The following is a 26,777-nucleotide window of genomic DNA, read 5'->3' as shown; positions in this document are numbered from 1 at the left end:
GGTCTAAAAGATTCTTCCTGAAAGACAACAAAAATAACTTTAAATAACTCTAGTTTGTGTTTCTCTCATCAGAGACTGTATGTTGGAGGATGCTCAATTTTATCTCAATTTTACCCAAAGAGTAGGTGTGCACTGAGTCTGCATGAAGTACCTTTGCTGAGTACAAACCTCTACACATTTCAGTATGCATAAACAAATCTGCTTTTATTGAAATTTTGTTGAGATACTTTCGTATGTGTGTGTGTGATCATGTGTTTCAAGCACTGAAGGGGTCCACAGAGAGTTGTAGATGGCTCCTGGCCCACACGTGGCGTAGTGCTGCAATTCATCAGGATCGTTAGGCTAAAAATGATTACCATAAAAAATTGGTTTACCATATTTTCAAAGTACTTCATAATCACTGTTAACTGGATAAAAAAATAATTGTGTACAAAACAGTAAATAATATATTTTACCTGTTGTGTATCAGGTTTACAGCAAAGGTTTCTAAAACACAGCAAATCAATAAACAAGATCATAAATTACTGTTATGAATACCAAAATACAATTCAGATAAAACCTCTTATATCTTACATACAAAGCCTAAGCTAAATTATCACTGACATTCTCTCCAGGTGGTGAAGGAAAAAGATTTCACAAAAAAAAAAAAATACTAGAACTGTATTAACTATCAAATACACATTTTGATGTCACTAGAAATATATAATATTCTCTTAGTTATTTCTCTGAAAATAGTTCATCCAGTCATCCATCCATTATCTGTAACCACTTATCCTGTACAGGATCGCAGGCAAGCTGGATCCTATCCCAGCTGACTATGGGTGAGAGGCAGGGTACACCCTGGACAAGTCGCCAGGTCATCACAGGGCTGACACTTCCATTCACACTCACATTCACACCTACGGTCAATTTAGAGCCACCAATTAGCCTAACCTGCATGTCTTTGGACTGTGGGGGAAACCGGAGCACCCCCAAAAATAGTTGTTTTACATAAACATGTGATTGACTAACAGTGCAGTGGACAGTTGATTCCTCAGTTGGGGTGTGTTAAATCTACCATTTAACAATGATCTTTGTGCTACGATGCTTTTGGGAAACTCAGCATAGGTTAGGATCAGGAATTACCCTTATAAAGGACCCTTTCATTGGCTAACAGAACTACTCTATCTACAGTGTGCATCAAAAGTCTCTTACCGAAGCTTTATGACTTTTTTCTGCATGATGTAGTGTCCAGTTAATGAAGCAATGATGGCGCATGTAACATAAATTCCCACAAGAATAAAGAACCTTCCAACATGTGTATCTAAAAAGACAACAGATGTAACATAAATTATTGTATAATATTTAATTTGATAATATGGCCATAAAATGACCTATTCAAAACTAAGCTACTCATAAAGCAAATTAAAGTGCACACTAGACCTTGTGTGTTCCACTGGTACATCTCCCTCTCACCTGTAGTGCATTGACCTAGTGGTATCTAACCACCATGTCATCCACTTCTCTGTTCCTGTCCCCCTGCCCATGCAGCAAGTCAAACAGACCATCACATTCAGGAACATAAATTCTGTGAATCCACAAGCCCTATCCAACACTGTAGTGACTCATTTGGCTCCAGACCCTAACCTCATGGTGGATGGCCTAGTTGCCTACTAGTCGCTGCACTGTCACATAAACCTTGACTCTCTTGCCCCCTTCAAAACTCACTGTATCCTTTTTCCATCCTGCCCCTTGGTTTACCTCTGAGTTATGGTCCATGAAAGCCAGGGGTCATCAGCTTGAGAGGCTCTATAAAAGATCTGGCCTCACAGTCCATTATGAAGCTTTCAAAGATCATGTGAGGACCTACAAGGATGTCCTCTCTAAGGCCAAAATGGATTATTATTCCACCCTTATTGGTAACCACCATAATCACTCCAGATAACTTTTCTTCACCATCAACTGGCTACTTCACCCCCTCAATGCTCCTCACTTCTCTGATGCCTCTGACCTTTCCTCCAACTTTCTTGACTTCTTACAGGCCAAAGTATATTCCATTCACCAACAGCTACTGCCACCTGCCACTTCCCTTCTTCCCATACCCCACCCACAGGACATGCTCCCCTTGCTGCATGCCTGTCACAGCACTGTTTCTTCTCCTTCTCCCTTCTGGATACTACCCAAGTTGCTGAGCTGGTCACCAAAGCTAAGGCCTCCACCTGTTCATTGGATCCCATGCCCACAGTCCTGGTCAAAGCATGCCTACCTACCCTGTGTATCACCATGGTTGAAATCATCAATTCCTCCTTGGAATCTGGCCTGTTACCTTCCAGCTTCAAAACTGCTGCTATGATGCCAATTCTTAAAAAGCCTGGTCTGGACTCAGGCAACCTCAATAACTACCATCCAATTTCCAACCTTCCTTACCTCAGTAAAGTCCTCAAAAAAGCAGTTGCTGATCAACTTCATCAACACACATGTCCCACCATGAGCTCTATGAACCCCTCCAATCTGGTTTCAGAGCTCACCATAGCACAGAGACTGCCCTCATCAAAATAACCAATGACCTCCTCATTGCTGCTGACTCTGGCCAGATCAGCATTTTCATTCTCCTGGACCTCTCAGCAGCCTTCAACACTGTTTCCCATACTATCCTCCTCAACTGTTTATCAGAATACGTTGGCCTCACCAGTAAAGCACTCTCCTGGTTTCAGTCATACCTTTCCAGCAGGAAACAGTACATCACCCTCAGAGACTCCTGCTCCTCTCCAGCCCCAATCAACTGAGGTGTACCACAAGGCTTGGTGCTAGGACCTCTCCTCTTCACTATCTACATGCCCCCCCCGTGGTCAGATCATCTGCCAGCATGGGCTCAGCTTCCACTGCTATGCAAATTATACTCAGCTGTATCTGAGTAGCAAATCCTCCAACTAGCTCCCCCCTCTGTCCCTTGTCACCTGTCTGGAAAATATAAAATACTGGATGCCATCCAATCTACTCAAGCTCAACAGCAATAAAACTGAAGTTCTGTTTGTGGCTCCCAAGCCACTGCTCCAGAAGGCTGGTGACCTCCTGCTGGAAGTGGATGGCTACATCATCTCTCTATCCTTGGTAGTCCACAAGCTGGGTGTCATTCTGGACTCCAGTCTCTCATTTCAGCCACACATCAACCTCATTAAATCTGCCTTCTACCACCTCAAAAACATCTCCAGACTCCAGCCTTCACTCTCTGACTCTGTGGCTGAGACCCTCATCCATGCATTCATCACCTCCCACCGAGATTACTACAATGGCGTCCTGTTTGGCCTGCCCAGCAAAGCCTTGGACAAGTTGCAGTACATGTAGAACTCAGCTGCAAAGCTTCTCACTTGGACCAAGCACTGGCAATACATCACCCCCACCCTCATTCATCTTCACTGGCTCTAGGTCATGTCCCACATCACATACAAAATCCTCCTTCTCACCTACAAATCTCTTCATGCCCTTGCACCCCAGGATTTGCTGGACCTCTTACACCACTATGCCCCATCCCGGACTCTGTGGTCAACTGATAAGGGTATGGTCCTTATCCACCACACCAGACTGCAGACACTTGAGGATAGAGCCTTCTGTGTAGCTGCCCCCACTCTCTTGAATTCTCTCCCTCTGGTGATCCACAATGCTCCTTCCCTTGGTTCTGTCAAAAAAAAAAACCTAAAAACTCACTTGTTCACTCAGGCTTTCTGTTTTTTTATTTGTTTTTTGTTTTGGGTTTTTTTCACTATATAAAGCATCCTTAGGTTCCTTGAAAGGTGCTATATAAATAAAAGTTGTTGTTATTATGAAATGGTAAGAGAAAATATATATTTTCAACCCACTACATCTTCGAACACTACATCACTACATTTCTCTATAATCATATATGTATAAAGCAAGAAGTTGATATTTTAGTATCAGACAGCTTCAATTACTAAATCTAAATTCCTATCAAATGTAAAATTTAACAAATGTGTTCGCAAGAATGATAGCCAATACTCATCACTGCAGTCTATCTGATGCTACATGTACTTTGTAGTTACATATTATGGCAGTTTGTGTTGTGACAGCTAGCTATTTCTATTCAGCTAGTTTGTATCATCAGTGTTATTATCAGAGGTGGAAAGTAACGAATTACATTACTCGCATTACTGTACTTGAGTAGCTTTTTTGTGTACTTGTACTTTTTCAAGTAATTTTTAAAGAGTGTACTTTTACTTAAGTATGTTTTCTTTTAAGTAGTGTACTTCGGTACATTTTACATCACAACCGTTACTGAGTAAAAATAAATAAATAAATAAAAAATAAAAAAAAGGCTAAAACGGAGAAGGGGAAATGCGTTCTGGAAATGAATCACGGGAAGGACAGTTGTCGCGTGCGCGAGTCTCACACAGACGATGGCGGACATGCACCGGCGCTTTAAGGGGGGGGCTTCGGGGGGCTCAAACCCCTGGGCCACAGCCAATCAGGGGCCTTGTAATATTAATAAAATAATAAACTCTCGGAATCGTGGGCCTACATTAATGTACGGATAGAAATAAGGTTAGAAATAAATGAGCGCACAGTAGCCTGCTGTAAGAGACATGGTGGATGTGGTTCGCAAAATGAACACCCACAACTGTACCAGAATAAAATGTAACAAAATGTAACATCACGCACGAAAGCGCGCCAAAGACTGCAGACTACTGAGACACAAATTTAGAGGCTTTGAAAGATGAAGCGTTCACATGATAGCGGGGCGCATAAAAGGAAAAAAGAGAGAGATGCAGGTAATGATAGAATCGTTGCCTAAAGTCACAGACTTTTTTAAGGTAAGGATCACCAATCTGTTCAGAATATCAGCTACTTATCAGTTATCAGCCTACCAGCAGCTAGGCTATGTGTAGCTAGGCTAGATATGCTATGATCTGTCCAACAGTAAAATAAATCAGTTGTGATTTGAATACGTGTCGTGTGATTTGAGTTATAATCCTGTTAGTATAATAGCATATTTTGATGGGGATAATAAAATGTCTAAAACGGCATCTACTGAAGAAATTGATGAAAAGATTGTAGCCTATAATTTTCACAGTTCGGGCAGCAGACAGAGTAAGCATACTGAAGGGAATAGCAATACAAAGCTAGCACAGATCCACATTTCTCGCTAGCTGTGTTGGGTGTTATTGTGTATTGAAAGGAATGCGGGAACACGAGAGATGCTGCACACAAAACTTTTACTGAACTCCGCCACTCACACTTACACCAGGCATGCGCACACACCTTACTCCTGAGGGCTTCATAATAAAAGGCTCTAACTTGTGCATTAGTATACACAACATTTTCCCCCTCCCCTCAAAGGAACTAACATTATTTTAACTAACTTAAGTGCATAGCTGCAAAGGAACTAACTTTTTTAACTAACTTAAGTGCATAGCTGCATAACAGTCAGGCTATTGGCAGTGGCCTATACCATGAAATTTAAGTCAGAACGTAACAAAGTCTTTCAAGTGTGAGGGGCGGACCCTGGCATGAGCAGGGCGCCCTTCCCCACTCCCTGACTGTGGCTCCTCTGCTGCAGCCGGGAAGACACCTGAATCCGGCCCTGTGGCAGGGCCGTGCCCTGGGGTTGAGGGAGTGTCAGGACCCAACTCGGGCAGTAAGTCAGGCACAACTTGCGGGTGTTGAGGCATTGGTGACTGTGGAGCTTGAGAGACACGTGTCTGTTGTGCCTCAACCTGAAGAGGCACCCATGCAGAACAGGCTGGTGGCTGTGAAACTACCATCCCCCCCGGGCTGTTCACTTTCCTCAGTCTTTTAGCATGCCAGTGTGACCCATCGCTAAGTTGAAATGTAGAAGGTCCCAGCGGCCGCTGGACCAGGCGAGGCTGAGTCCAGTATGAAGCCATCTTGTTGTTGCGATGGGGTCTACAAGCTCTGACCCAGTCGCCTGTTCTGATAGTAGTGTCCTTGGCCCTGTGTTTCCTGTCGAAGTACTGTTGAATCTTTTGCTGATGTCTTTTCACCGAGGCTTCCACTTGACCTTGGTCATTGCCCTTTGTAGACACTACCCTGCCCTGTGCCTTGAGCCTGTCCAGCGGTAACTCCATTTCCCGGCCCAGCATAAGAAACGCTGGAGACATCCCTGTTGTTGTATGTTGGCTTGCTCTGTAGTGCATTAGGGTCTGGTTAAGAGCAGTCTGAAAAGCACATCCCTGAGCCAGGTGTGCACGAATGCCGTTCTTCAGGCTCTGGTTAAGACGCTCTACACCGCCGTTCGCTTGCGGGTTGTAGTATGCTGTACAAATATGCTTAATTCCCCTATCACTGAGAAACTGGGAAAAGTCTGCAGAGATAAATTGGGGCCCATTATCTGTGGTGATGGTGCGAGGCATACCCCAGCATGCAAATAGCATGTCAAGGATATCTGTGATGGTCTGTGTTGTGACGGTCCCAGCCGGAACCACTTCAGGCCACTTAGAATGTAGGTTGTACAGCACCACCAGGAAGCGCTGATGATGAGGAATTCCCCGGCCATGAAGCTCTCCGCAGATGTCGAGCTGGAGGTGTTCCCAGGGGTGAGATGGCCACGGAACCGGCTGCAGAGGGGTTGGCGCTGGAGGCCCAGTCTTCCCACTAAGGAGGCACAGTACACAATCTTTAACCAGTGCTTCAATGTCGCAGTCAATGCCTGGCCACCATATCAAATCTCTGCACCTCTGTTTAAGTTTAACGATGCCGAGGTGCCCCTCATGCGCCATTGACAGGACCCGGGCCCGCAGGCTACTAGGCACCACTGTGCAGAGACCTTTGGAGACGCAAACATCACTCCAACATGACAGTTCATCGTGCAGTCTTGAGAATGGCATGAGGTCCTCGGGAACCTTTTTTGGCCACCCCGAGCGAATGTACGTGCGCAGGACAGTCAGTGTACCATCACGTTCTGATTCTTGTTTTAGCTCCTCCAAGGACACGGCTGATTGCAAAGGTGTGTGTAGCAACTGGATGAGTTCAGGCTCTGTGTCGTCTTTGGGGAAGATGGCTGGTGCCGGGCTATCAATGGAACGAGAGAGGAGGTCGGCGACCACATTGTCCCTCCCTGGGGTGAATTGAAGTTCATAGTCATATTGCCTCAACTTTTCTCCCCATCTGTGGAGGCGTAGCGGTTTATGGCCTGAGCCTGAAGCTGATAGTAGCGCAGTCAGGGCTTGATGGTCAGTTCTGAGTGTGAAGTGCCGGCCGTATACATAGAGATGCCATCTCTCTGAGGCCCAAACACAAGCAAGCGCCTCACGCTCACCCACAGAGTAGTGTTGCTCGGTTGGTGACAACGCCCTGGAGGCAAAAGCTACAGGTCGCTCAACCCCATCCTGCATCTGTGACAGGACCGCTCCAATCACCCTATCTGAGGCGTCGCAGGTCACCAGTGTCTGACATTCTGGGCTGACGTGAGCTAGGACAGGAGGAGTGGTGAGCTGGGCCTTCAGTCATCGCACAGACTCGGAACATGCAGGAGTCCACTGCCATGGCTCATCCTTCTTCAGCAACTGACGGAGGGGTGCCATAGTCTGGGAGTAGTTGGGCAGAAAACGGAGGTAGTAAGCCATCATGCCCAAAAATGAGGCCACTTCAGAGGCTGAGGTTGGCTCTGGGATTTTGTGTATGGCATCGACATTAGATTGTAATGGAGCAATCCCTTTGACGGAAAGGCGGAACCCCACAAAATCAATGTTTGGAGCGGCAAAGCTGCATTTTTCTGCATTTAGGGTCAAGTTGTTTTGTAGAAGAGCTTCAGCCACTCTCTGTAGGCGGATGTGGTGTGCTTCCGTGTCTGGGGCATGGATGACTATGTTGTCAAGAAAGACCGCCACACCCGGTATGCCAGCCAGGATCGTGCTCATCATCTTCTGGAAACAGCTGGGGGCAGAGCTTAACCCAAACGGCATTCTGGTATAGCGGAATACCCCTATGTGTGTCACAAAAGCCGTAAGGTCTCTGCTGGCTGGATGGAGTGGCACTTGTAGATAGCCTTGGCGTAGGTCGAGTTTCATGAATATCGTAGAGCCGTGAAAATGAGCAGTAAGCTCCTCTGCTGTGGGCAGAGGGTATCGGTCTGGAATCACAGCCTTGTTTGCTTGGCGCAGGTCTACACATATTCTTATCCCCCCCGACTTCTGCTTGGCCACAACTAGATTCGAATTCCAGGGCGCAGCATTGACTGGTTCAATGATTCCCTGTTCCAGGAGCATATTGAGTTCCAGAGTGACGTCATCCCTCAGGGAAAGTGGTATCCTGCGCAGCGGCTGGATGACGGGTGACACGTCAGGTGTAGTCAGCGGCCTGTGGGTGAAGGCCGTCAGGCAGCCCAGGCCATCGAACAAAGCCGGCCATTTGTGCTGCCAGGAGGAGGCGATGTGGTGTATGTCTGAGCCAGCATCATCTCTGAGTGTGAACCTAAGAGCAGTGAATACGTCTAGGCCCAAAAGATTGGCCCCTCGCCTAGCGATGTGAAACGGGAATGAAGGCAGGCACATGGAGCCATAATGCACAGGAACGTGGAGCACACCCAAGATCTCAATCTTAGAACAGTCATAACCACACAGAGCTGTGGCAGGATTGTCTAGAGGCAGGTGAGAGAAAAACTTGTAATAGGTGGTTGCATTTAACAGCAATGCAGCTGCACCAGTGTCCATTAACAGTGGCAAAGTAACATCAGCCAGTTGAACAGTACATGTTTTGAAAGCTACCTGACCTACTGATACAGTTCTGATCTCTGTGTAGGTGTGCTGGGCTGGAGAGGAACTCACGGGTTGGTGCAGAGTGGCAGGGGCAGAACGGCACACTTTAGCAAAGTGGTTTTGTTTCAGGCAATTTCGGCATGTTTGCCCTCTGGCAGGGCAGTGCTGCGCTTTGGAATTATGCGATTTAGAACCACAGTTTCCACAACAATCTGAGGCTCGCCTGTTCTGCCTCTGCATAAATTGAACCGGGAAATCGGACTGGCATGGGCTGGCAGAGTCGGTGTCATAGTGCATGTGATAAGCAGGCTGTGTTTGCCGCGCAGCCGTGTCAACATTGGTGCGTGCACCTGCTAGCAGCGTAGTGCATTCAATGGCTGTCTCCACTTGCATCGCTATCTCTACTGTTCTATTTAATGTCAAATCATCTGCTTCTAGCAACAGTTTTTCCCTCGTTTTCTCACACAATGTCCCTTCAATGAACTGATCTCGAATCATTTGCTCCTGCAGAATTCCATACTCACATGAGCGTGCCATGTCTTTCAGGTTCGTTATGTAGGTTCGCACCGACTCACCAGGGCGCTGTAGCCGCTTCCGAAGTTGGTAGCGTCGGAGTAATATCCTTTGGTGGCCAGTGAAATGTTTTGTCAACGATGCGACAGCTTCAGCATATGTTCGTTGAGTGTCAAGTGTGCGAAAGATGCGCTGGCCCTCTACACCAAGACAGTGCTGCAGGAGAGCCATCTTTCTCTTATCATCAATATCATCGTAGTCTAAGGGAGTCAGATAAACTTTGAAACTCTCCAGCCAGTTCGCCCACGGGACCGGAGGATCTCCAGGAACAGCCAAGAAGTGTGTGGGTGGGGGTAGTCCAAACTCAGCTATCCTCGTCGCCAATATTGTGTATTGAAAGGAATGCAGGAACACGAGAGATGCTGCACACAAAACTTTTACTGAACTCCGCCACTCACACTTACACCAGGCATGCGCACACACCTTACTCCTGAGGGCTTCATAATAAAAGGCTCTAACTTGTGCATTAGGATACACAACAGGTGTGTTGTTAACCCGTGTGGATTTAATGAAATACTTGAGAAGTTCTGTGGTCAAGACAACGTTTTAAGGTAAGGACGCTTGATTATTAATGTTTGCCTGCCGTGGCTTGTTGTTGACGAAAGGCCCACATGATTTTGCCTTATGCAGCTACTGCTAGCATCATGCTTTGAACTAGGTTAAGCTCATTTGCACTAAAGGATGGGTTTATTGAAGGACTTTGATGTAGCTAGTTTCTTTTTAAAAAATCGTATGCTCAAAACAGTATGCCCGTGTTCATGTTTAACTTTTTTCTTGATGGAGTGCTTGAAATATTGTTGCAAGTGGTATTTCTATGCAGTCATGTCAAAAAGGCAGTTGAATGCATGGTCTTATTCAAGGAGAAGGAAGACTTGCATGATGCTTGAACATAGATCGGTAAAATAGACCCTAGTAGGACTTGGTTTCGTGTATTTCAGTCTGTAGAGTTATGAGTTTGGCCGCTGTCCATGGTGTTTACGTTTCATGTGGCCGCCGAGCCAAGTACCTTGTCTTGCAGTGAATGTTTGTTTTCATGCCGCCGAGCTATTTTTATGTATTTTATTTTTTAAAAGGACTTGTCTGTAGGTGTGTTTGTTTTATGTTTACAACACATAGGTCTACATTAGCGCATGCACGCTTGTGTGGTTATCTCTGGCCATGCCCCTGCGTGAAAGTTACGCAGTATCACTGTCCTGTCCGTGGTAATAATCAGAACCGGCTCTGTAATGATAATGTGCGCGTTCGTCTCTCCCTCTGTGGTCGGATGTGTTGAGCGATGTGAGCGTGGGCCTTGCGCAGCTACGCTGAGCCAAACGTAACCTATCGTAGGCTTCTAGGCTAATTACGCGCTTACACTGTAAATGCTTGACACGTATTGCAAATAAAATAAGAGTGTTTTCCTGGCCAACGGTAAGGGTAGGGTTGACAGGTAGCCTATGAGGGGCCTAGCCCCTGGGCCACGGGTGTTGATAAAGCGCCCCTGCGGACATGGAGGAGACCGAGGAACCTGTGGTGGACGACCCTGCAGAAAACGCAATTTCTTTCAGTAATGAAGTGCACCCCTGGCCCTAAATACGTGATCACTTCAGCTTCGTAGACAAAAGGGGTGACAGTTTCATTATGTAATGCAGATTATGTGTGCCCAAGAAGACAACCATTGCGGCATACAAAAATTCGACGTCTAATCTGCGCAAGCATGTTGAGGTAAGTATAGTCATTGGCATCATAATCACGGGCGCAGATAGAGGGTGGGATGGGTGGGATTCGTCCCACCCAGATTTAAATTCACCTCGTTCGGTCCCCCCCACTTATAGGGAGGAAAAAACGTCTATGCTGTCTTTCTTTGCATAAGGCAAACCTCACGGAAAAATCAAAAGACTAATTACCATTCGGTTTATTGAGGTGCACAGCAGTGTATACATAGTTGCAACAACTCACATAAAACAAAACAAAGACTGATATTCAGTTAGTTGAGCTGCGCAGACTGCACAGGTTGCGAGCTCGAGCTTGGTTGCTATGGTTACCCACAACAAGTTTGACAGGCATATCGGGGTTGGGGTTGGTTTATGGCAGCTTTGTCCCCCCCAGATCAAAAAATGTATCTGCGCCCCTGATCATAATGTTTCCTTTCCATGGTAAAACTGACAATAGGCTGCTTATATTCCAAAAATAGTGGATGGCATTGCTAATGTTGAAGTAGCAACCTGTTGGTACTGTAACATAGCGGTAACTAGTCTGTTATTCGGTTGGCTAATCATGCAAGCAAGTTAGCTCGCCAACCTGACGTGATCAGTCCTCCTACCATTCTACATCCAACAGGCCAGAAAGGAATACTAAGCAAAACAAATAATGTTTGAATTGAATTGTTCAATAACACACAGTGCACACAGGCAAGCTACGAGATTTCGGTGCAACATTTCACTTTCATATTTCGTGTACAATGCTTTGTGTGTGGTCAGGGCGATGTAAACGACATGACTGTGTGTATTGACCTTTTTTGTTTGTCTCAGTTTTAATGCAGCATTATCCTAAGCATTCAATTTGATACACTTCCTTTAAATAAAACATCTGGGTTGAGATGTACATATATCCTTGTTTCCTCTTCTTTTTCATTTTTGCACAACACAATGGAGGCAGAAAACACCCATTGTTAAAAGTAACATTTTACTTTTACTCAAAGTACATTTTAAATGATCTACTTTTTACTTGAGTAGATTTTTTTGTCTGGTAACTTTACTTGTACTTAAGTAAAATTTCATCAGAGTAACAGTACTTGTACTTGAGTATAATATTTTAGTACTCTTTCCACCTCTGGTTATTATCATGCCAAGACATGAAACATTAGGAATAAAGCAGTTGCTATTTAGCCTTCAATAGCCTTCTATGGCATTCGGAGTATGCTGTAGTAGCATTGGCCTGGCATGAGCTGTAGTGGGCCATCCAGGGGTTAAATTGGGCCAGAGCCCACCAGAGCCAAGTTCCACCTCCTCATGTCCAAATCGCACTCTGTCAGAACTGAGCTCTTTCTCCTTTGATATCATATCACACTTGTATTTTTTTTTAAATCTCCCAGGAAATGTAATAGTAGCCTATATCAGTTTTGATGAGTAATTCCCTAGGCTACAAAGAGAGACATCTGAGGTAATGTCCAAACCAATTTTATCAACAAGCTTCATAGGTTACTGGTATCAATTATCTGATGTTTTCAAATGTAAATGCACATGTACGCACGTAACAGTCTCTAATGACATGAATAGTGCTCCAACATTCAGTCAAATATTTTTTCTCTGTGGTAAGTTGTCGAAAGTCTAGTTCTGTAAAAAGAAAAAAAAATATTAAGTACATGTGGCTATAGAACTGTGTGCCAAAGTGGATTGGAAGCACCTCTAGTACTTCACAGGGACTGTACTTGCCTCTTTCTTTTCACTTTGTACACCTCAGATTTCAGGTATAATTCTGAGATATGTCATCTACAAAAGTTCTTGGATGACACTGTTATCATGGGATGTATTATGGAATGGAAGAGGAGCATAGGAACCTGATGAACAGCTTTGTGGACTGGTGTCAGCACAACCATCTCCAACCCTACAAGTACATGGGTATCTGTGTGGTAAGTTGGGATTGGAAGTGAATGTGGATAGGTTGCACGAGAAGGACAAGAGCCAACTCAACTTCCTGAGGAGGTTTAGGTCCTTTGGTATGAATGGCTGGCTGCTGAGAACTTTCTATGAGTCTGTGGTATCCAATGTCATCTTTTATGCTACTGTGAGCTGGGGAAGCAGCCAGGCTTGTAGTACTTGAGTCCAACTCATGCCCTAATTTTAAGGACTCATGACTTGACTTGGACTTGAGCACTGATGACTCGGACTTGGGCTCAGACTCGTGCATTATATGCATTCGAAATTGGAAACTGGAGATAAGGACTCAGATTTTTTTTTTCTTTATTTTTTTGTAACATTCTATAATTTGGCATAAGATATTTATATCTGCATTAATTTTGTACAAATTTCGTGCAAGAGTATCACACCTGCACACCTTGGTGAGTGCATCAGATAGACTCTTGGGCGTGTTCCGGATAGCGTGCGCTCCAAGTGGACTCTTGCATGTGCGTCATAAATGACTTGCACCTGCACAGGATTAAGGCGCAATCAGCACACCTATATAGAAAACTGTGAAAACACACTTACTTTGTAAAGTATTGAGTTGCGTTGCTGACACATTACCGAGCCTTATTTCCTTGTTTGGTTTCCTGATCCCTGATTTCCTTTTTCTCATCTTTGATTCTGCTGAGTCTACAATAGCCTGTTTATACCTCACTCAACCTATCGCCTGTTTCACCATTTTACGATTTTGCCTGCCGTTCTGGATTGTTTACCGTCTTCACTTGTATTAATAAACACACCTTCTGCACTTACATCCGTTTCCCAACCATCTCTGACAGAATACTTCACACTCCCTGATAAAGAGAAGCACATTCACCTGTTCATACGGCATGTTCAGGAACAAACTAATGTTAATGGTGTTAAAACAGCTACCGTCAAATGGTGCGGTTGGAGTCTTGCTCTCGGACTCAACTCAGATGAATAGTGGACTCGACCCAAGTTTTTTTAATGACTTGGACTTGACTCAGACTTGAACACTGGGGACTCGAGACTGGACTCGGACTCGAGGTTGAGTGACTTGACTACAACAATGGCAGCAGCATTTCAGCGAAGGACACTAACAGACTGAACAAGATCATTAGAAAGGCAAGCTGAGTCCTGGGGGCTACAGTGGTGCTTGAAAGTTTGTGAGTCCTTTAGAGTTTTCTATATTTCTATATTTCTGCATAAATATGACCTAAAACATCATCAGATTTTCACACAAGTCCTAAAACTAGATAAAAGAGAGCCCAGTTAAACAAATGAGACAAAAATATTATACTTGGTCATTTATTTATTGAGGAAAATGAGCCAATATTACATATCTGTGAGTGGCAAAAGTATGTGAACCTTTGCTTTCAGTATCTGGTGTGACCCCCTTGTGCAGCAATAACTGCAACTAAACGTTTGCGGTAACTGTTGATCAGTCCTGCACACCGGCTTGGAGGAATTTTAGCCCATTCCTCCATACAGAACAGCTTCAACTCTGGGATGTTGGTGGGTTTACTCACATGAACTGCTCACTTCAGGTCCTTCCACAACATTTCAATTGGATTAAGGTCAGGACTTTGACTTGACCATTCCAAAACATTACTTTATTCTTCTTTAACCATTCTTTGGTAGAACGACTTGTGTGCTTAAGGTCGTTGTCTTGCTGCATGACCCACCATCTCTTGAGATTCAGTTCATGGACAGATGTCCTGACATTTTCCTATAGAATTCCCTGGTATAATTCAGAATTCCATTGTTCCATCAATGATGGCAAGCCGTCCTGGCCCAGATGCAGCAAAACAGGCCCAAACCATGATATTACCACCACCATGTTTCACAGATGGGATAAGGTTCTTATGCTGGATTGCAATGTTTTCCTTTCTCCAAACATAATGCTTCTCATTTAAACCAAAAAGTTCCATTTTGTCTCATCCATCCACAAACCATCCACAAAACATTTTTCCAATAGCTTTCTGGCTTGTCAGCACATGATCTTTAGCAAACTGCAGAAGAGCAGCAATGTTCTTTTTGGAGAGCAGTGGCTTTCTCTTTGCAACCCTGCCATGCACACCATTGTTGCTCAGTGTTCTCCTGATGGTGGACTCATGAACATTAACATTAGCCAATGTGAGAGAGGCCTTCAGTTGGTTAGAAGTTACCCTGGAGTCCTTTATGACCTCGCCAACTATTACACTCCTTGATCTCGGAGTGATCTTTGTTGGTCGACCACTCCTGGGGAGGGTGACAATGGTCTTGAATTTCCTTCATTTGTAAACAATCTGTCTGACTGTGGATTGGTGGAGTCCAAACTCTTTAGAGATGGTTTTGCAACCTTTTCCAGCCTGATGAGCATCAACAACGCTTTTTCTGAGGTCCTCAATAATCTCCTTTGTTCGTGCCATGATACACTTCCACAAATACGTTATGAAGATCAGACTTTGATAGATCCCTGTTCTTTAAATAAAACAGAATGCCCACTCACACCTGATTGTCATCCCATTGATTGAAAACACCTGACTCTAATTTCACCTTCAAATTAACTGCTAATCCTAGAGGTTCACATACTTTTGCCACTCACAGATATGTAATATTGGATCATTTTCCTCAATAAATAAATAACCAAGTATAATATTTTTGTCTCATTTGTTTAACTGGGTTCTCTTTATCTAATTTTAGGACTTGTGTGTGTCAGTCCTGCACGCTGTGGCGCATGTACCTGAAGGTGTACCTTGGGCTGCACGCACACCGAGTGAGCTCCAGCACACATGCCATGAACAAGGTGCACCTGAACTCTATTAGAGAACTAAGGGTTGGGTTATTTAAGGACTGCGCTGATGCTAAGATATTGCGCAGTATTACGCCATGTTCAGTGCACATTACCGAGCCTTTTTCCTGTGTTTGTGGTTTTCCTGGTTTCTCGATTCCTGTTCCTGTTTCTAGTTCTTGTTCTTGTTTTGCCTCCGACATCCTGTTTGCACCTCAACTGACCCTTTGCTTGTTGTTTATGACCTTGCCTGCCAATTTGGACTGTTTGCTTTTGTGTGATTCATGCACTTAATGTATAGATTGCACTTTATTCAAATGAACACTTCTGCACATACATCCACCTCCCTCGCGTACTTGACAGAATACTTCACCATACAATCGATGTAGCAGAAGCGTTTCAATACACGATCCCAGCTGCTTCTGGGTTTCCTTGTCCCTGCCACTCACCTCGTATTTTCATCTAAAGTCTGACTGGAGTCCCCCGGCAATTTACTATGGAATATATCACCCTATGGGATTCAAGCTACAGTATGACTTCTTCTATGAGAACCTCCAAGAGCCCAAGCCTCCTGATTCCATCTGGGTAAGCTTCATACTAACATTCATTGCTGGACGACCACGCAGATGGGTGATTTGGGTTGAACACCCATGCCTTCAAAATTCACAGACTTTCTTTGCTGTGCTCAAGTTTATTTTCAAGTCATTAGAAAAGGAGGAACCCCATGAAAATTTGGGGGGAGGGGCAGTCATGCCAGTTGCCAACCCAGCTGAGGAGGCCGTCGCTCTAGATCTACCTTCAGTAGCTGACTCAGATGAGGAGACCGTTGCACCAGAGCTCCCTCCAGTGGCTGACTCAGATGAGGAGACCATCACGCCAGAGCTCCCTCCAGTGGCTGACTCAGATGAGGAGACCGTTGCGCCAGAGCTCCCTCCAGTGGCCAACTCAGATGAGGAGACCGTCACACCAGAGCTCCCTCCAGTGGCTGACTCAGATGAGGAGACCATCACACCAGAGCTCCCTCCAGTGGCTGATTCAGATGAGGAGACCGATGCACCAGAGCTCTCCCTAGTGGCTGAAGTAGAGACAGCAGAGGAAGCTATTGTTTCTGAGCCCCTCTTAGAGGCTGTCTCTTTTCTGAACCAGCACCTGAATTAATGCCGGAACCTGTGTCTGTATCAGAATCCATGCCTGTTCCCATGCCAGCACCTGTTCCTGCTCCCGTGTCAGCACCTGTTCCCGTGCCAGCATCTGCTCCAGAGGCGGAGCCATAATCAGTGCCAGCGCCTGCTCCAGAGGCGGAGCCAGAGTCAGTGTCAGCATCTGCTCCAGAGGCAGAGCCAGATCCAGAGCCAGCATCTGCTCAAGCGGTGGAGCCAGATCCAGAGTCAGCATCTGCTCCAGCAGCAGAGCCAGCGTCTGCTCCAGCGGCAGAGCCAGTGTCTGCTCCAGATCCAGCATCAGTGCCTGAGCACTACTCCGGAGCCAGTGCCAGAGCCAGCATCAGTGTCTACTCCGGAGCCAGTGCCGGAGCCAGTGACAGAGTCTACTCCAGAGCCTGAGCCCAGTCCAGGGCCTTCTACAGAGCCTGAGCCCAGTCCAGGGCCCTCTACAGAGCCTGAGCCCAGTCCAGAGCCCTCTACAGTGCCGGGGCCTGCACCTGAGTCCAGTCCAGAGCCTTCTACAGAGCCGGAGCCTGTACCCGAGTACAGTCCAGAGCCCGAGCCGTCCCCAAAGCCCAAGTCTATACCTGAGCCCAAGCCGTCCCCAGAGCCGGAGTCTATACCCGAGTCCGAGCTGTCTCCAGAGCCGGAGCCATCTCCAGAGCCCGAGCCCAGTCCAGAGTCCACGTCATCTTCAGAGCTCAAGCACAATCCGGAGCCATCTACAGAGCCCGAGCCAGAGCCCGAGTCATCTACTGAGCCTGAGCTCGAGCCCAGTCCAGAGTCTTCATCATCTTCAGAGGTCGAACCCAGCCCGGAGTCCTCATCATCTTCAGAGCTCGAGCCTACTCCTAGCCAAGAACCCAAGTCGTGTCCAGAGCCTGAGCCCGAACCCCCACCGGGGCCATATTATGATGGATTTTACTCCCAGAGGGAGCTCTTTGGGAGCTCTTTGAGAGGGGGTTCTGTCAGTCTTGCGCACTGTGGCGCGTGTACCTGAAGGTGCGCCTCGGGCTGCGCGCGCACCGAGTGAGCTCCAGCACGTGCGCCACGAATAAGGCGCACCTGAACTCTATTAGAGAACTAAGGGTTGGCCTATTTAAGGATTGCGCTGATGCTAAGACATTGCCAAGTATTACGCCACGTTCAGTGTGCATTACCAAGCCTTTTATCCCATGTTTGTGGTTTTCCTGATTTCTCAACTTCTGTTCCTGTTTCTAGTTCTTGTTCTCGTTTTACATCCAACATCCTGTTTGCGCATCGACCGACCCTTTGCCTGTTTTGTTGTTTATGATCTTGCCTGCCAATTTGGACTGTTTGCTTTTGTGTGTGATTCAGGGCTTAATTTGAGCCGGAACATGACGGAACAAGATCCGGAACCTCGGTCGTCAGATCCGGCAGCTATTTTCATTTTATTCGGTGTTCCGGCAGCTATTTATAAATGGATCAGATCACCTCCATGACCATCACAAAGGGAAAAAAATCAAACAATAAATTAAATAAATAAGTAAATAAAATTGTGTTTAGTGTTCGGTTTTGATTTTGATATCTGTTTTTGATTTCTCTCCTATGACATCCACAAAATCTATGCAAAAGGGGAAGGGGGGGACATGGGGTGTATACTTCCACTCAATAGAACACAGGGTTTTTTTGTAGCCGTTAGCTTGCGCTGTGGAAAAAAAATGGCAAAAAAACAAGAAAGCTTACTAAAACTTTTCAAAGTCCCAGGACAGCCGGATCCTAAATTACCTAAAATGGACGACGTTGGACACAGTGACACTGCACCAGCACCTGCTGCAAGTGTACCAGTCCGTGGGAACGATCAAAAAGAAGATGAGAAGAATGATGATGGGGTGAAGCTAGAAGTGTTAGCGCACCAACTCAGCCAAAAAGGTTGCCGACCCCTGCCTTAACGTATGTGTGGAGAGTGAGAGTGAACTTGAGTGCCTGTTTGGAGAACATTCTGAGCGTTGTCCATTGTTGTCCAGGATTTGATAACCGGTGCTGTTGCAATACATGTCATGCAATAGGCGTGTGTGCGTAAAGTTATAGTAAACTGCCCCCCACCTTCTTTTTTTTTTGAGTCGCCGGACCCACCCACCTCCTCCGTTCCGGCCCGGGACCTCCCACTTCACAAATTAAGCACTGGTGTGACTCATGCACTTTATGTATAGATTGCACTTTATTCAAATGAACACTTCTGCACATACATCCGCCTCCCTCGTGTACTTGACAGTGTGAAAATCTGATGATGTTTTAGGACATATTTATACAGATATATAGAAAATTCTAAAGGTTTCACAAACTTTCAAGCACCACTGTAAATTGGACACAGTGGAGATCAAGGCAGACAGAAGGTTGCTGGCAAAGATGTCAGTGATCATGAAGAAACCCTCCCACCCGCTCCATAAAACACTACACGGACAGATGAGTCCCTCTCTGCATACTAAGCCATCTTTTTATCCATGTGTTTTATATGATGCATACAATATAGATTTACTGTTTATATTTATGCTGTACAAACATTACTATATTTTTAGTTTCAAATGTTTTAAATACTTTTAAGGCAGCAACAAGAACTATGTTGTTTCACATATGTCTTATAACATTAAAAGTGACTGTAAAAGGATAAAAAGTGGGACATTGTTTCATTAATAACATTTTAAAGCTTTTGGCAAATTGCTGTGGTTTATGATGACCCCTTGGGGTATGCTCAATTCTGCATCACCTCAGGCTACTTGAGACCCCACCAGCATTGATTATATTCCTATAACAGCACACCCCAGGGTTGTTTTATTTTATTTTGTGCATCCTTTGATCTTTGATCAAAGGTGCACTAATTTGCTGTCAATAAGAAAATCAGCGTGTGATTAATACATTAAAGATAAATGGCCTTTTGATTTCATAAAATCAGTGAAATTTGGTTCCCTCTGAAATGTGGTGATTGATATATGTTTATTTCTGTATTATCTAAAAAAACAGGCCATTCTGTGGCTGGCCAGTTATTTAATTTAAGGGGATTAAAGCAAATAATGTGCATGAAATCGCTCGCTTCATGCAGTCAAGCAGACAGACGAAGTCCATGTGCGCATGCGCAGGTTTACCTTCTTCTTCTTTTTGGTTTTACAGCAGCTGGCATCCACAGTCTTGCATTACTGCCATCTACAGGTTTACTGTTGACCATGCACTGACAGTTCCATCATTCTGTCGCTAAACGAACAGCTGATCACACTGGCGTGCTCGCTGACCATCGATATTTAATATACAGATTTAAGCACTGCCTAAAAGCGGAGCTCCCATCTGTTTGTGGGTTGTAGAATTTTCTTATATCATAGGCAGCCTCTTTTGTTTTATTTTGTTACTGGCTAACACTGGCCACTCGGCAGTCTGTATGACTGATAATTACTAACACTGGCCACTAGGCAGTGTTTAGGACTGGTAATTACTAACACTGGCCACTAGGCGGTGTGTATGACTGGTAATTACTAACACTGGCCATTAGGCAGTGTTTAGGACTGGTAATTACTAACACTGGCCATTAGGCAGTGTTTAGGACTGGTAATTACTAACACTGGCCACTAGGCGGTGTTTAGGACTGGTAATTACTAACACTAGCCACTAGGCGGTGTGTATGACTGGTAATTACTAACACTGGCCACTAGGTGGTGTGTATGGCTGGTAATTAACACTGGCCACTAGGCAGTGTGTATGACTGGTAATTACTATAACTGGCCACTACGGTGTGTATGACTGCTAATTACTATAACTGGCCAGTAGGCGGTGTTTAGGACTAGTAATTACTAACACTGGGCACGAGGCAGTGTTTAGGACTGGTAATTACGAATACTGGCCATTAGGCAGTGTTTAGGACTGGTAATTACTAACACTGGCCACGAGGCAGTGTTTAGGACAGGTAATTACTAACACTGGCCACTAGGAGGTGTTTAGGACTGGTAATTACTAACATTGGCCACTAGGCGGTGTGTGTGGCTGGTAATTACTAACACTGGCCACTAGGTGGTGTGTATGACTGGTAATTACTAACACTGGTATGGTGGCAGGCTAGCCTGGGAAATCCCATGCTGCTTTGCACAATCGTTCCGATCTGAAAAGACAGCATGGAAACTATGGTCTAAAGACTCGCCTGAGTTAGGGAGCCAATCAGAGAGTGGGGAGGGGTGGAAAGATGGTGACGCGTACTACTCGACAAACGGAAGCTTGTAGTTTATTTGGGACTGTTTACGGATCACATTTAACATGGCGGCGAGCGATACGAACCAAACTTTCGATCAAGCTTTAGACACTGTTCTGAATAGTTTAGAGCAAAAGTTTGTTTTAAAAAACTCTTTCCTTCTCTTCTTCGCCTCTTCGTCGCTCTAACTACGTCACCGGGTACAACTGCCATGATTGGCCATGGGCTACGTATACGCCAAACGATAGACATTCGCAACGTCCAATAAACGGCCGTTGACAATCGTAAACCACACCTCCCCTACGAGAAATTCAATAGGCGGATTCCAGACCATATTTCACTTGTGATATGGTCTGGTGTTAACCAGACTAGTGGCAGGCACACACAGGACCGAAACCATGAGAAAACAACTCGATGGGTTTCTTTATGTGTCCACACTCTATGCCTATGGGGCTCCAAGCTTCGCTATTAGTTTGGTCCTGCGTTTCCTTTCCTTCACAACATAATGTCTTTTCTTCTCGCTTTCTGTTACTATGGAATCAATTTTGTGCCAAAATGTTCATACAATACTTTTGAAATTTCAAACAAAAACGACAAATCAAAATACCAAAAAAACAAAAAAAAGTCAATTTTTTTAGACTGGCAAACAAATTATTCGTGTAATCGTGCAAAATATCAGTCTACTACTCTTCAGAAACCTTTTATTTTTGTTCCGCGTCCTTCTCAGTTTTGTTTGACGTAATTTATTTTGGTTGCGATTCCAGCTTTCTCGTTTGCGCTCCCTGACTTTTTGCTTGCAGTTTTGGCACAAACTTCACGTGTGGGTGGGCTGTCCAGGAACGCATTCCCATTGGCTAACTTGTGTTTGACTGACAGCTACGCTCAGCCATTCCCCCGGAAGCTGTTGCGGCCATTTCCTACTCGGATTCTGGCGGACTGTTTGACGAGTGACCGATCCATTGACGGTAAACAAGGATCGAGTGGACTTCAGTGGCGACTATGATATTGAATTTACACTTTGTTGAATTAATTCAATATCATAGTCGCCACTGAAGTCCACTCGATCCTTGTTTACCGTCAATGGATCGGTCACTCGTCAAACAGTCCGCCAGAATCCAAGTAGGGAATGGCTGAGCGTAGCTGTCAGTCAAACACAAGTTAGCCAATGGGAATGCATTCCTGGACAGCCCACCCACACGTGAAGTTTGTGCAAAACTGCAAGCAAGAAGTCAGGGAGCGCAAACGAGAAAGCTGGAATCGCAACCAAAATAAATTACGGCAAACAAAACTGAGAAAGATGCGGAACAAAAATAAAAGGTTTCTGAAGAGTAATAGACTGATATGTAGTGAAAATTCATTATGTCTGATTATTATAACTATTCTTTAAGTTCGTTTCTTGAGACACGTATTTTTTAGTATGTTACCTCGTTTGTTGACAGTTTCGGCGAACACTTCCGCCTTCTTCAAAACAGTCACCAGATGTCGAGTGGTGACGTGCCTTATCAGCTGATGTACTCTATGGAGGCGTGAACGTCCCGCCCAATTTGACAGGTAGTCCACGCCTCCTGCTGTCAGGTCGCTGCCCCAGGACTGCGCTCCAGGTGTGTGACAGCGCGTACGCTCCCTCATCCCGGTTCATAGTCCTCTGCGCCCGCTTGCGTATCTCCACTGCCTCCAAAATCCAACGCTGGTATCTATTCTCTTCAGCGCAAATGATTCTGGCCTCCTCCCAATTCATAATATGATTTTGTCATTTGCAGTGGTCTGAAATGGCTGATTTTAAGTTTTCTTGGTTTGCTTTTTCTTTTTTGGATCTTGTAAGTCTTTTTGTTGTTTCTTTTTCACATTCTAATTGGTGTTCTTTCCTGCGAGTGTGGAAGCATCTGCCCGTTTCACCAATATATACTTTATTGCATGAGTGGCAAGGGATTTCATAGATGACATTGCATTTATTGTCCAGTTGTATTTTGTCTTTGGGGTGAACTAGCAGCTGTCGGAGGTTCTTGTATGGTTTGACCGGGGTGTTGATGTGGTATTTCCTCATGGATCGTTGGATGCGTTCTGTAACTCCTTTTATGTATGGTAATGTGACAAAGCCCCGGTTTGTTTTTTCTGTGTTTTTTCTTGTTTGTTTGTTTTTTTTTCCTTTTTTTTTCCTGATAAGGCACGTCACCACTCGACATCTGGTGACTGTTTTGAAGAAGGCGGAAGTGTTCTCCGAAACTGTCAACAAACGAGGTAACATACTAAAAAATTAATAAAAAAAAAAATACGTGTCTCAAGAAACAAACTTAAAGAATAGTTAATAGACTGATATTTTGCACAATTACACGAATAATTTGTTTGCCAGTCTAAAACAAGTGACTTTTTTTGGGGTTTTTTTGTATTTTGATTTGTCGTTTTTGCTTGATATTTCAAAAGTATTGTATGAACATTTTGGCACAAAATTGATTCCATATCAGTCTTTCACATTTCATTCGCACACTCACGTCCTCCATTTTTCTCTCCTGTTTCAAACTTGTATCCCACAATGCCTTGTGTGAACAGGGAAAGCCCACCACGTGATGCATGATGTAGTATCTTGTATTGGGTCATGGTGAAGCAGGAAAAAATAGCGGAGAATTTAGGGACATGTGGCCTTAAATACATTAATTGTTCTATTTTTTTTTAAACTAATAAAATTGGAAGTCTGTGAATCAAATTCAGTAGCTTTTGGTCACTAAACAAAAATAATTGGGTGTCGGGGAAAATTCTTTTTATGAACTACACTTGAAAAATCTGAAAGGTAGTCTACCTTTTAAGTTGAAATTATTTGATCATAAATTTTGTTGCTTTGCTCTATAACTTGAATAAAGCTGTATTTTATATGGATTTATTTTGAGTATTTATTGTATTGTGTCACACTTCTTGTTTAATAGTAATATTGTCTTAGACATTTTTTTAAAATGTGAATAGCTTACCTCTAAACGTGAAGTTGCTAAATTGAGTCTTGAAGCGCTTGAAGTCATTGGCAGTGGCCACACAAGTGAGGTTTCTATGAGAAGCATGTTGAGGAAGATGTAAGCGGCTAATCACTGTGGAAAGCTGCCCTGGAGTCTCAGATACTTGTGTGATGGGAGTGGACAGGTTCCACGGTGTTTCCCAATGGATAGAGGCTAGTTGTTTACTTGTAGCTTCACACACAGCGACAGTGTGTCCATGCTCATATTCCAGCCAGCCAGAAACATTTGGACGGGCTAGAAGAGACATTTTAAGAAGATCAAGTTCAGTTTTTCTTCTCATCTAACCAAATTCAATATTAAGGTCTTTATACATCGAGCTTAGCAATTTGCCAAATTTTGGGGATTCTATTAGCAATTACAACCGCACCCTTTCTGCAAGAAAGTACAGGGAGAAGCATACCATCCTTCCAGTCCAAGGTCGGTCAGTGTATGCTATGTTGAACTCCCAGCTACAGACAGCTATGGCAATGTCAGAAATCTCAATTTTCATTATACTTTTCTAATCCCATAAAGACCAAATATACAGCTGGATGTAAATCACAAGCATTAAATACAGAAACACTGCACAGTAACAGTGGAAATTGAGACAGGAGTGTATTCTCTATATTAGCTGTAGAGAGGTTATTCACTCACCCCATGCAGAGACTGTGATTTTTTCAATCAAACCACCTGATTGGTATGAAAAGTCACAGGTGTAATTTCCTTCATCTCGGATGGAAAAATTTGGGATGATCAGGTGATACATTCCATCTGCTGTGTGGGTCTGCTTTTTCCCATCATTACAGCTGTCGTGGTCGGGGTCATATTTAGCCAGAGCAATTCTACAATTTTTGTTTTGCAAATTAATTTTCCAGATGACAAAAATCACGTCATTCCATGCGATCTTTGTGTTGGTGCAGTTTAAGGTGACAGTGGTCCCCAATTCAACAGATTCATTCCTGCAAACTGGAAAACACATTTAACACACATGATTTTAGACGTTTAGTCAAAAAGGACTAAAAGGACACAAGAATTTACCCACATTTTTTATTTGAACAATGTACCAGATATCAAGTCAAGCTCTTTAGATCTTTTTCTAGTTGTGAAATTGAGCATGTTTCAACTGAGACAAAAAAGAAACAAAAAGAACCTTCTCATCATATTGACGCACTTGGACGTTTATCATTCCTGTTTGTTCCAGACTAGTCTTATCCATTTCTGCAATTTATAACTGGGCACATCTGACTTCCCTTTATTCTAACTATGGGCCCGTTTACACGAGGACGCTGTCGGGTAAAAACGACTAAATATTTTATCAGAAGTGCCTTTCGTTTACACGGGGACGGCGTTTCCGAGGCTGAAAAACGGATAAAATTGAAAACGCCTTCCAAAGTGGATAAGTTAAAAACGGCCCCCGTTGCATATCCGTCTAAACTACCCAATACGCGAAACTCTGCTCGGATCTGCTCACGTCGGGTACGCGTTTACGTCATACATATGTCATATACTGTACATGCCAGCCCGGGAAGTAAGAAAGTAAGTAAAAAAGTAAGAGCATGTCTGATTACATCGATCCAACGGACCTTCAAGCTGCTCTGTGTTTTAATGCAGTAGATGTGTTTTCCTGCTCACCCGCCCGGCTGGAGCTCCTCAGTTTGGTGTCGCCAAGTTACACACACACGCACGCGCGCGCCGCCTATTCAAGCCGCTCGTGAAACCATAAACCCGAGACTGAAAACAAAACCAGCAGCCGAACAGGTTTATTTTGCTGAGATGGACACTGCCTTTTCTCTTCTTCACCGAAACAAGAGTGAGTGTTACTTAATAAAGGCAGATTAAAAGAGTTTCGGTTTGCTCCTGCTCCTCCCTCGAGCACTACAGTACCTCAGCCGGACCGGTGTTCTGTAAAGTTATCCTAGCAAGTTCTCATACAGACCGTTTTATTATTTAAAACAAGTCATTACAAATTATTTGACTCGGCCAAAGACTCGACCAATACGCACAAAACATAAAAATCGGCAAATGCGTGAAATTCTCACCGATTTTCTATCAGCCCAGCTGATCGGTGGGACAAAACTACTGTTAAATTTTCCTACCCTCCTGGATTTCGCGCATGTGTAGTAGGCTTGGTAGGATAACTTGACAGAACAGCGGCGCAGATGTGCAGATCAGACAAGACGGAAGATGTTGCGCATGCGTGCAGACATAGCGGAGACATTTATACGTCACCGTATAGACGCAGATTTCCTCCTTGAAAACGGTCGTGTAGACGCGGAAAAAAGTGAGAACGAAAACAGACTTTTGCGTTTTTGTTTTATACCGTCCCCGTGTAAAGTGGGCCTATAGCATATAGTATATCTGGTCTGATATAAAACCAGCCACAAATTTCTGCACAGTAAGAAATTATGATGTTTTTCTATAAAGCATTGATCGTCATGAAAACCTTTAACTTTTACACTCGAGGTTATTTACACACATATAATGTGTAAAAAAATAAAAATAAACTAGTCAGATGCGAGTCGAAAACCTAGAAGGAAACTAAACGTGTTAGGAAGAAGAAAGGAGAAAAGGTGTTATTTTAAATACTTTTTAAAAGAGTGATAGATGAGATTTTGTGCAAATGGCCTTGGTTAATCTTTTTTGGGAATCCCATGGCAGAATAGCAATTAATTAGAAGTGATGGATTTTGAGTTTTACCTGTAAGCTTTCCAGCGGTTGAAGCAGAGCGTGGCAGTGTTTTGTTAGCATGAAGAGATGTTCTGGA

General features: G+C 44.3%; 1 protein-coding gene across 1 annotated transcript; it reads right to left on the bottom strand.

Annotated features, from left to right (window-relative positions):
• Positions 1–77: 77 nt before the first annotated feature.
• LOC132892205 (uncharacterized) lies at positions 78–25,129 on the bottom strand. The gene is made up of 6 exons (XM_060930599.1): positions 25,078–25,129; positions 24,668–24,979; positions 23,993–24,268; positions 1,195–1,303; positions 456–486; positions 78–342 (listed from the first exon to the last, which is right to left on the bottom strand). Exons 1-6 carry the CDS (start codon positions 25,127–25,129, stop codon positions 205–207), a joined length of 918 nt encoding a protein of 305 aa, XP_060786582.1. The 3' UTR covers positions 78–204.
• Positions 25,130–26,777: the final 1,648 nt, after the last annotated feature.

Source organism: Neoarius graeffei, chromosome 9 (genome assembly GCF_027579695.1).
Source record: "Neoarius graeffei isolate fNeoGra1 chromosome 9, fNeoGra1.pri, whole genome shotgun sequence".
NCBI classification, from domain to species: Eukaryota; Metazoa; Chordata; class Actinopteri; order Siluriformes; family Ariidae; genus Neoarius; species Neoarius graeffei.
The sequence above is the reverse complement of the archived record's forward strand: the minus strand, read 5'-3'. Positions and strand labels throughout refer to the sequence as shown.

Excerpts from the sequence above, each read along its gene's own strand:
- LOC132892205 (XM_060930599.1), bottom strand. The coding sequence starts at position 25,129 with ATGCTCAATTTCACAACTAGAAAAAGATCTAAAGAGCTTGACTTGATA. Across the intron at positions 24,269-24,667 it reads AATCACAGTCTCTGCATGGG|CCCGTCCAAATGTTTCTGGC; the intron begins GTGAGTGAATAA and ends TGTCTCTTCTAG. Across the intron at positions 1,304-23,992 it reads TAGCAACTTCACGTTTAGAG|ATACACATGTTGGAAGGTTC; the intron begins GTAAGCTATTCA and ends TTGTCTTTTTAG.